Here is a 10,616-nt window from a genome sequence, read left to right as displayed (position 1 = left end):
CCTGACGCGGAAGTGCGGCGGCATATAGAGCGTCACGTAGCTCGGCTTGGGCGTCTTGCCGCGCGCCGCCTCTTCCTGCTGGTGGATGGCCTCGGCGCCGCGTTCGTCGAGCGCGCTGCCGTCGGGCTTGACCGGGATGATGAGCGGGCCGGTGGTGACGGCCTTGTCGTCGCCCGGCACCCGGCAGTAGCCGCCGTCGAGGTAAAAGTCGACCCCGGCCTGCCGGTCGATGACGGGAGGTTGGCCAAAGAGCTGCCCGTCGCCCGCACCGTCGCCCTTGTCGTCGCCCGGCACGAAGCCACGCTGGGCCGCCACAGTGGCCATGGCCGCCACGCCGATCCTGTTGGCCCGCCTCTGCAGCAGCCAGGCGGTCCACGTCCTGGCCACGTGGTGTCCCCGCTCCTCGGGATGGTCGCCGCCCACGAGGTAGGTGCTGAGGCGCATCGCGCGCGCCGCCGACGTCCACCACCACCGCAGCGCGCCGCTGAAGGCCGCCTCGCCGTCGAGCTTCGCGCCGAGCCAGGGCACCACGAGGTGGACGGCCAGCAGGTCAAACGGCACCTCGCTCAGCGGCTCGAGCGGCTTCCAGCGCAGCGGCAGGACGCCCGTGGAGCCGAGGGCGTAGCGCAGAAAGTAGGTGTTGAAGCCCACCGACGCCACGAGAATGCCGGCGTACATGACGGCCGAGGCGCCGATCTTGCGCAGCTGGGTGAGCGTGGGCTTGCTGAGGATGTCCTTGATCGGGTGGAAGCCCGGGTCGTTGGGGTCGCGGATCCAGCACAGCACGCCCGGGCGCAGCACGCCGCGCGTCGTGTGCACGTACTGCGCGAACAGAAACATGTAGACGGTGCCGCCCATCCAGCGGGTGAAGCCAAAGGCGAACGGAGCGAAGCGGGCCCGCTCGAGCCAGCCCGACGGCGTCGGATCGCCAAAGAGGGGCATCAGGCAGACGTCGAGCAGCAGGCCGCAGCCGAGCGGGAAAAAGACGAGCTCGACGAAGAGGAAGCCCACGACCTTGAGGATCAGCAGCAGCTGGTCGACAATCAGCCGCAACGCAGGCTCCTCGGCCGCCGGCTGCTGTTGCAGGTGCTGCTGTTGCAGGTGCTGCTGTTGCAGTGGCGAGGAGGCGCCTGGCCTGGCGACCCGCTTGTAGATGCCGAGCGCCGCCAGGCAGTAGGCGTGGCCGAGCCCCACGCAGAGCGCACGGTCCGAGCTCGACGAGCTCATCGTCTTGAGGTCGACCTTCTGCACCGCATCCCAGAAGAGCGTGCCGAGAGCCTCGAGCGGCCACGCGGCGCCGGCACGCAGCGCGATCTTGACGTCCGCCTGGTAGCGGTGGAGGATGGCGGCAACGTCGCTCGGAGCGACGGGAGTGCTGCAGAGGCGCTGGACCACCGAGCCGAGCCATCCCTGTCCTGAGCTCGTCGCGGCGGTGCTGCCGCTGTCACTGTGGCCCCAGAGGAACCTCAGCGCGCTCGTCGACGCGGGGCTGCCGCCGGTCGCACTCGCCAACGACGACGACGATGACGCCGCCGAACGCAGGCTCGACAGCCACGGCCAGACGTGCTGGCTGGCGAGTCGGATGATGGCGTCAAACACGGGGTCGGTGACGTGCCGCAGCAGCTTGACGGGCAGCGCGGCGAGCGTCAGCAGGCGCGTGCCGGGCCCAAGCACCTTGCCGACAAAGAAGGGCACCGCCACGAAAAAGAGGATGGCAAAGTTGCACACCACCACCATCAGGAGCAGGTTCTGCACCAGCGCAAACATGGGCCCGCGCATGCCCAGCGCTTCCATGAACGAGTCGATCTCCTCGTCGAGAAAGAGGCCCACGTTGTCGTCGTCCGCCGCGTCATCCAGGTCGTCTTCGTCGTCGTTGTCGTCGTCGTCGGTGTCGTCGTCGGCGCCGGCGTTGGCATTGGCACGGGGTTGGACTTCGGCGTTGGCGCGAGGTCGGACCTCGGCATCGGCGATGGCGACGATGTTGGCGTTGGCGGCGGCGTTGGCGGCAGCCTGGCGCAGCGCCACCTCGACTGGGTCGTCATCGTCGGCGGCGACGGTCTCGGGCATGCCCCCCTCGACAGAGTCGCCCTCGGCGGCGGCGTCGGCAGCTGCGGCAACAGGCGTGGTCTGCGGACCGGGCACGGCCGCATCGGGAGTGGCGACGGCGGTCTGGGTGTCGACATGCTCGGTGCTCCCCGCCTCGCCCTCCTGCGCCACCGCGGCGTCGTCGGATGTTGCTGCGACATCGGGCTCCGAGCTTTTGGTTGCGGCCGTTTTGCCCTGTTGGCCTTCGCCTGTCCCGGCGGCGGCCGGCTCGACCTTGCGTGTCGCCTCCATCGTCGATGCTTTGGCATCCAAGGCGGCAGTTGACTCCAATCCGCTCTTTGCGCCGGTCGGGCTTGAGCCCGACGCTGTATTCGGCGCACCGTCCGGGGCTGCCTCGACTGCCTCCGCCGAGACTGCAGCGTCCGCTGCTCCTTTCACCTCGGCAGTCGATTCCTCCGCCTGCCCATCGGCGGCATCATCGTCGAGCGCACGAGCCTTGCCTTTGTCCGCTCGGGGCGCCGATGGACCCAGAGAAGCCGAGCCATTTAGGCCGTCGACATCTGCCTCTGCCGGCGGGCTGGCCTGCGAGCTCGACCCCTCCTGCCAGCTGGGGACGGACAGCGATGCGGCGTTGCCGTCGGTCATGATGATGCTGTTCCGGCTCGGCGTCGACGACTCGGTCGAGCCGCCCCACGATGGCCAGCTCGGCGATCCGCCTGCGTCGACCGCAGCAGGATGGCTGGCACGCTCCTCGGGCGCCAGAGGAGCAGCCGCTGCCTTGCGTCCGCTGGAGCTGTCGTCCTCGACCTCGGCGGTGTCAAAGTCGAAGCGGAATCCCGGTCCGGCCACCCCCTCTACCTTGGCATCGACGCTAGTCAAGGCTGGCGTTGCGGGCCCAGGCGCCGCGGTCGGCTCGAAGCGCCGCAGCCGGATGCGACGAAGCTCCTCGGCCGTCTTTGGCTGTTCCTCTCCGGATTCCGTGCCCTCGGGAACAGCGCCACCTTCGCCAGCAGGGTTGGAGTCGGATGCGGGCCCTCCCGATGTGCTCTGGGCTAATGTCGCCCGCGCAGCCAGCAACCGCGCATCGTGCTCGGCCCGCAGCTCGCGGTTATCGTTCTTGATCCGCTGCAGCTCGAGGCCAAGTGCGGCCTGAGCGGCTAGCGCACGACCGATCTCCTCGACGGTGCCTAGCGGCATGCGCTCCAACGCCTGTTGCTCGGCTTCGAGCCGGTCCATGTCGGCTTCGAGCCGGTCCATGCGCTCGATCCGCTGGCTATAGCTTCGCAGATGTGCCACTCGCCTGGCTCGCAGCTGCCTCTGCTCCTCGTCGCGCGGCCTGCCCAGGAGCGCGTTCAGTTCGTCTACGACCTCGTCGACGTCCTCGGAAATCTGCGCAAGTCGGAGGCATACGTGCCCGGCCCTGGCCTGCGCCGCTCTGCGGGCCTCGAGGGTATCGTTCGGCATTTGCTCCACCGCGATCTGCTCGGCCTCGACTGCTGTCAGATCCCTTTCAAGCTGCTGGGCCCGAGCGGTCAGCGCGGCCGCTCTGCGCGGATCTGGCGGACCAGGGACCCTGCCGCCCTGATCAAGGCCGCCTCCGACCTGCGGGGCGATGGCGTCGAGCTGCTGCGGTGCGTTCTGCAGGATCCACTCGCGCAGCAGGAAGATGGCGACAAAGGCGACGACGATGACGCACGTCACAATCTGGCCCTCGAAACAGTCTTGGGCGAGCGACTTGGCAAAGGCCTTGAGCTTGGGCTTGGTGAGGAGCTGCGCAAAGCCATGACCCGCTGCCTGACCTGCACTGCTCGCGGTGTGGGCGGAGGGAGCGCTCGAGCCGGCGCCCACCGGGGCAGACGTGGAGTTGCGGCCGGCGGCTGCGCTCGAGGCCCAAGCGGGTGCCGGCGCATCGACGCCTCGTCCAAATGGACCCAGGGGGCTCAGCTCGGACACGGCGAGCCAGGCGGCGACGTCGGCGAACCAGAAGAGGAAGCGCCAGACGTTGATGTTGATGAGAGGGAGCACGCCGAGCCAGGTGAATGCGACGAGGAGGGCCCTGCCGGCGAGCAGGACGAGGTCGGCCGACTGGCGGAGAGATCTGCGGAGGTAGAGGTAGGAAGGGAGCCTGCCGTCGGCGGGCATGTCGCTGCGGTAGCGCTTGTGGAAGACGAACGAGTGGTGGCATAGCTCGCAGTACTTTTTGCGCGAGTGCTTGAGCCACTCGACGAGGCAGTCCTGGTGGCAGAAGCGGATCGAACCGGCGCACTTGCACGGGTGGTAGAGGGGCTGGTCGGGCTCTGCGGGGCAGCGGCAGATGCGACACGAGTCGCCCTCGTCGGGGTCGTCCATGGTGGACGGTATGCGGTGTGCTGCGTTGCGTCCGCGGCTGCGGTTAAAGCTGAGGCTATGGCGGTAGCGACCGGGACTTGATCAGGGACCTACCACCGCCAGCAGCCCGTTCATACGGAAGAGGCCCAGTGTGCACCCAGTCACACCTGGAGCGGGCGGGAAAAGAGCGGGGGATAGGACGAAGCGGAGTGGGAGCTCCTTGGGTTTTGCTGATGGCAGGGGGAAGGAGGGATGGCCGAGTGCGGTCGCTGATGAGACGGCGGTCGATGCGAGCACGCGGGTGGAGGGATGGAAGGTGAGAGGAGGAGGGACGAGGGGAGCGACGGGTTGAATGCGCGGTGGGAGGAGTGGCGAGGGGTGGCGAGGGTGTAGCAAGATGAGAAGGATGACGCCGGCGAGCGTGGGTCGCACGAGGTGTTGCTCTCTGCCCTGCCCGCCCAGCTGCCTGCCTGCCTCTGGCTGCCTTTCAGCCGCTCGCCTGCTGGCTGGCCTGCCCACTCGGCCCGACGGCGTCTTCGTGCAGCCCACGCCGGCCTCGAGGCTGAGGCCACCGCTGGGCCAGCTCTCGGGTCTCGGGCTTCGAGGCCAGCTAGCCCAGCCCAGCTCAGCCCAGCCCAGCCCAAGGGTCCTCCTTGCCTGCCTCGCCACTCTCCTTTGCTCGTCTCTTCCACCACCGCCTCGACGACCACGACCTCCAATCACCGTTCCTCTGCGCCTTTCGCACTCAGCCTCTGCCCGCACTGCCTCGACTCGACTCGCCGCCACAGCCACAGCCATGGCTCCCGCACCGGCACCATCGGCACCTCCTCAGGCGCCGCCCACAGCCGGACCCTCGGCCTACAAGCGCCGCAGGATCCAGCCCGACGACGACACCCCTCGCTACACCTACTCGGACGACGAAGATGACGCCGACGAATCGAACCGCTACATCCCGCTCAAGCAGCGCAGGATGCAGCAGCTCGAGCAGATCCAGTCAAAGGTCCGCGGCGGCGCCGGCATCGCGTCCCGGACAGGCCTAGGCCTGGCGGCGGAGACCGGCGGCGGTCCAGCAAAGCAAGGCGGCAAGGACGGTGGCGCCAAGCGAGGCGACAACGTCAAAGACGACGAAGACGACGACGACGAGGACCTCGGCGTGCAGCGCGCCAAGCACTCGCTCCTCGACGAGGCGCGGGCGCTGCGCGAAAAGCAGGCCGAGCTCGAGGGGGAAAAGACGCAGCAAGAAAAGGACGCCGAAGAGGAGCGCAAGATCCTCGAGGCCCACGCCGCCCGCCGCAAGCTGGCCAGCGACATGGAGCTCGCCAAGGGCATCAACTATTCGGAGCCGCTCAAGACGAGCTGGCGCGCCCCGGCCTTTATCCGCAGCCGCACCGAGGACGACAACGCCAAGCTGCGCGAAAAGAACCACATCCTCGCCGACGGCCTCGACGTGCCGCCCGTCATCACCAACTTCCGCGACATGAAGGTGCCGCAGTGCGTCATCGACTACCTGGCCACCAAGAACATTGTCAAGCCCTCGCCCATCCAGATGCAGGGCCTGCCCACGGCGTTTGCCGGCCGCGACATGATCGGCATCGCCTTCACCGGCTCGGGCAAGACGCTCGCCTTTTCGCTGCCCATCATCATGTTTGCCGTCGAGGAGGAGCGCAAGCTGCCCTTTACCCGCGGCGAGGGCCCCGTCGGCATGATTGTTTGCCCCTCGCGCGAGCTGGCGCGCCAGACGTTTGAGTCGATCAAGGCCATCGCCGAGTCGCTCGTCCAGGGCGGCTTCCCGCAGATTGGCGTGCTGCTGTGCATCGGAGGCATCAGCATGGCCGAGCAGCAGCACACGATGTCCAAGGGCTTCCACATCGTCGTCGCCACGCCCGGGCGGCTGCAGGACATGCTCGAGAAGAAGAAGTTTACGCTCGAGTGCTGCCGGTACCTCTGCCTCGACGAGGCCGACCGCATGATTGACATGGGCTTCGAGGACGACGTGCGCAACATTATGAACTTTTTCAAGCAGCAGCGCCAGACGCTCCTGTTTTCGGCGACGATGCCGAAAAAGATCCAGGATTTCGCCGAGCAGTCGCTCATCCGTCCCGTCGTCATCAACGTCGGAAGGGCGGGCGCGGCGTCGCTCGACATTATCCAGGAGGTCGAGTACGTCAAGCAGGAGGCCAAGATGGTGTACCTGCTCGAGTGCCTGCAGAAGACGGCGCCGCCGGTGATTGTGTTTAGCGACAACAAGAACGAGGTCGACGACATCCAAGAGTACCTGCTGCTCAAGGGGGTCGAGGCGGTGGCCATCCACGGCTCCAAGACGCAGGACGAGCGCGAGTACGCCATCCGGGCGTTCAAGTCTGGGCAGAAGGACGTCATGGTGGCCTCGGGCGTGGCGTCCAAGGGCCTCGACTTTAACGAGATCCAGCACGTCATCAACTACACGATGCCCAAGGAGATTGAGGACTACGTGCACCAGATCGGACGTACGGGCCGCAGCGGCAAGACGGGCATCGCGACGACGTTTGTCAATATGAACACGGCCGAGCAGACGCTGCTGGACCTCAAGTACCTGCTGATGGAGGCCAAGCAGCGCGTGCCGCCGTTTCTGCAGGCCATCGAGGACCCGCGGGCGGCGGCGGGCGGCGGCTCCCTCACGGGCTGCCCCGTCTGCGGCGGACTGGGCCACGGCATCAAGGACTGCCCCAAGCTCGAGGACAACCAGCGCCGCGCCACGGCCGGCTTCAGCCGCGGCGACGACGGCGGAGGGTGGTAGCCATCCAGTGCTCGTTGGTGGTCGTTTGAAAGCAATGATGCATCGTTGGTCCAGACCAGGAGATGGCACGGCTGTCCGCAGCAAAGATTGTGTCCCGGCACCGCCGATATGAGAGACAAGCGTGTGTAAGGGCCGATGAGCGAGAGGTCGAGGCGGTCAAAGAGGTGTGATGCGGTGTGGCATGGCATGGCATGGCGGTGCGGTGCGGTGCGGTGCGGTGCAGGCCAGCCTCCACCTAGGCGGGTCGTTGGCCCATGCCCACCGCCCGCCCGCCCGTCCGCCCGCTCTCAGAAAGCCCGCCCTCGGTGGAAAAACGGGCGGGCGAGGCGAGGCCAGGCCTGGCCAGGCCAGGTCGACCAGCCACAAGGCAGGCCAGGCCAGGCAAGGCAAGAAGGCTGCTGGGCGCGCTGGCGCAGAGTGCAGCCAGCCAGGCTAGGGCCCATCCCGCAACGTCGCGTGGGCTGGACTGGCCTCGTTAGCCTCTCCCCTCCTCTCCACGACCACGGCTCTAACCGCACCGCACTGCTCGCATCTCCACAGCAGACCAGACCATAATACTCAAGCATCGACAACGCAACCTGCAAGCTGCAGCCCTTGCTGCCGGCCAGGCCACCACCACCGCCGCCACCACAAGCACGGCCGACTGGCGCGTCGCGCGACCCCATGCCGCCCTCGCCAATAGCGCTTCGCCCGTCGTCCCGCCCTCGCTCTAGGCCTTGATCCTCCCATCCCTGCGGACAGGCGCCGCCGGCAACATCGCCACGATGGCGACCTGGAGCGAGCATGCCCACATCCTCGCCAACAATGGCCCCATCGGCATGCTCGGCGGCGTGTCCGCCCTCACCTTTGACACGTCATCCGAGCTCCTCTGGGCCGGCACCTCGATGGGACAGGTCGTCTCCCACTACGGGCCCGAGCTGTCGCGCTACACCAGCTACCCAGCTCACGGCACCCCGGCGCGCCCCGGCCCCGCAAAGGGCATCCTCGTCGACGCCCGCCACGTCTACTCGGTCGGCGAGGGCGGCATCAAGTGCGCCAACCGCAGGGGCCTGGGCAAGTGGTCGATGCTGACGTCGCAGTGCGCGCCCGGCCTCTCTCTGGCCTCGATGTGCGCATCTCCCCTCGCCGCCAGCTCCGACCTCGTCGTCGGCGGCTCGTCCCAGAGCGCCGCCGCTACGCGCGAGCTCGACGCCGACTCCGACGTCGTCCTCGCCGTCAGCAACAGCACCGGCAGCGTCATCCGCAGGGCGCCCTCCGAGGCCCCCATCCTCCAGCTCCGCAAGTCGGGCCGCTTCATCTGCGCCGCCGCCATCAACGGTCACATCCAGCTGCGCGACCCGCGCTCGCTCGCCATCGAGCACCGCCTCCACGCCCACCCGGGCGGCCTGATCGACATGCAGGCCGACGGCAACCTCGTGTACAGCGTCGGCTGGACCGTCCGCCAGGGTCACCCCGTGCCCGAGCCCCTGATCAAGGTCCACGACCTCCGCGCGCTGCGCCCGCTGGTGCCGCTGCCCTTTTCCGTCCCCGGCGGCCCGGCGCTGCTGGCCATCCACCCCAAGCTCTCGTCGACCGTCATCGTCTCGGCGCCCCAGGGCCAGTTTCAGATCGTCGACGTGGGCAACCCGGGCGAGGGCCGCTTCTACCAGGTCAACTCGGCGTCGTACATCACCTCGCTCGCCATCTCGCCCTCGGCCGACTACCTGGCCTTTGGCGAGGCCGACGGCTCCGTGCGCCTCTGGTCGAGCTCCACCGACACGTCGTCGATCCGCTTCAACCCCTTTTCCAGCGCCGCCGTCGAGATGCCCGACATTGCAGAGCCACCACCGTTTGTCAACTGGACCACCGAGACGCCCCTCTCGAGCGTCGGCATGCCCTACTACTCGGAGCAGCTCCTCTCGTACTTTGACTACGAGCAGTACACGACCGACGCCTCGCCCCTCTTCAACCCGCCCTCCAAGATCGACCCGGCCGTCATCAGCAGCATGCGGACCGTCGACTTCGTCGGGTACGCGCCGCTTCCGAGGCACCTGCGCGGCAGGCGCAACACCATCACCGGCCGAGGTCCCGGCGGCATCCGCGCCAGCGCCATGCACCGTCCCGAGGACCGCAAAAAGGTGGGCATCCCGCTCTTCCGCAGCGAGAGGGAAAAGGAGCTCTCCAAAAAGGCGGCGGCAGCGGCCAACGGCGGCGGCGGCGCAGACAAGGGCGGGTCCGTCAAAAAGGCCAAGGATACGGCGTCGGGCGGCCTCGCCGGCGCTGGCGGAGGCGGGTCGAGGGACGACGCACGGCGAGGCGACGGCGAGGCGGGCGACGGCGACGACGCCGAGGACAGCAGCGACGAGGACAGCAGCGACGAGACGAGCAGCCTGCACCAGGTCGGCGCCGCCCAGGGCAGCGTGCCGGCCTACTACCGCCTCAAGACGATCCAGTACAGCCGGTTCGGCATCGAGGACTTTGACTTTGGCTACTACAACAAGACGCCCTACAGCGGCCTCGAGACGCACATCCAGAACTCGTACGCCAACTCGTACCTCCAGGCGCTCCACTACCTGATGCCGTTCCGCACCGTGGCCAAGGCGCATCTGCTGCAGAGCTGCACGCGCGAGAGCTGCCTGCTGTGCGAGGCGGGCTTCCTCTTCCGCATGCTCGAGGACGCCAAGGGCGCCAACTGCCAGGCCACCAACTTCCTCAAGGCGTTTGGCAACAGCCACCGCGCCGCCACCCTCGGCCTGATGGACAAGGAGGACTCGCCCGCCGGCGACGCCGGCTACTGCAACCTCGTCCAGAGCCTCAACCGCTTCGTCCTCGACAGCGCGGCGGTCGAGTCGCAGTCGGCCTCGTCGCGCGGCGCAGCGTCGGCCAGTCCGAATGCCGGCGGCGGCAGCACCGGAACGAGCACTAGCGCCGGCAGCACGGGTGGATCAGTCGGGTCGTCGGCCGCCGCCGCCCCTTCCAATGGAGGTCGCGGAGTTCGGAGAGGAGGAGGGGTCGTTGGCGGCCCCGGTGGCCCGCGCAGCCCAGGTCTCGGCCCTTCAGTCGAGGGCGGGGGCGGGGCGGGGCCTGGCAGCAGCACCGCGGCCTCGGCGGCTCGACCGATCGTCAGCAAGATGTTTTCGGTCAACTCGACCACCAAGACGTCGTGCGTCCACTGCGGCCGCGAGACGCACCGCAACAGCGCATCGCACGTCGTCGACCTCGTCTACCCGCGCAAGGGCCTGAGCAACGAGCCGGCGCCGCCGTCCGACTTTGCCTCGATCCTGCGGGCGTCGCTGCTGCGCGAGACTCAGTCGCGGGCCGCCTGCCGCGGCTGCCAGTTCACCGCGCTCTTCCGCAGCCGCAGGATCCTGCCAAGCAACGCCGAGCTTGCCGCGCACGCTCAGCGTCAACGCGGCCGTCCACACGGCCGAGCAGCTGGGCTGCTGGCTCGAGGGCCACGCATCCGACTACAGCGGCGGACCGTCGG

The 10,616-nt window shown here is 68.2% G+C and overlaps 3 protein-coding genes across 3 annotated transcripts in view; 2 read left to right on the top strand and 1 right to left on the bottom strand.

Moving 5' to 3' along the window:
* The window catches only part of PFL1_01395 (uncharacterized protein), a gene marked incomplete at both ends in the record, with an annotated part of 5,929 nt that extends 1,534 nt beyond the window's left edge, over window positions 1-4,395 (bottom strand). Inside the window, one exon of the mRNA XM_007878897.1 lies at window positions 7-4,395. Within this exon, the coding sequence (XP_007877088.1) occupies window positions 7-4,395 (4,389 nt within the window). The remainder of the gene's footprint in view (window positions 1-6) is intronic.
* Window positions 4,396-5,170: 775 nt separating this feature from the next.
* Window positions 5,171-7,150, top strand: PFL1_01394 (uncharacterized protein; the record flags this gene model as incomplete). The annotated part of the gene is made up of 1 exon (XM_007878896.1): window positions 5,171-7,150. One exon carries the CDS (start codon window positions 5,171-5,173, stop codon window positions 7,148-7,150), a length of 1,980 nt encoding a protein of 659 aa, XP_007877087.1.
* Window positions 7,151-7,914: 764 nt separating this feature from the next.
* The window catches only part of PFL1_01393 (uncharacterized protein), a gene marked incomplete at both ends in the record, with an annotated part of 3,105 nt that continues 403 nt past the window's right edge, over window positions 7,915-10,616 (top strand). Inside the window, one exon of the mRNA XM_007878895.1 lies at window positions 7,915-10,616. This exon is cut by the window's right edge and continues 403 nt beyond it. Coding sequence (XP_007877086.1) covers window positions 7,915-10,616 — 2,702 coding nt within the window.

Source organism: Pseudozyma flocculosa (genome assembly GCF_000417875.1).
Source record: "Pseudozyma flocculosa PF-1 unplaced genomic scaffold scaffold00003, whole genome shotgun sequence".
Taxonomy (NCBI): Eukaryota; Fungi; Basidiomycota; class Ustilaginomycetes; order Ustilaginales; family Ustilaginaceae; genus Pseudozyma; species Pseudozyma flocculosa.
This window is presented reverse-complemented; position numbering and strand designations above follow the sequence as displayed.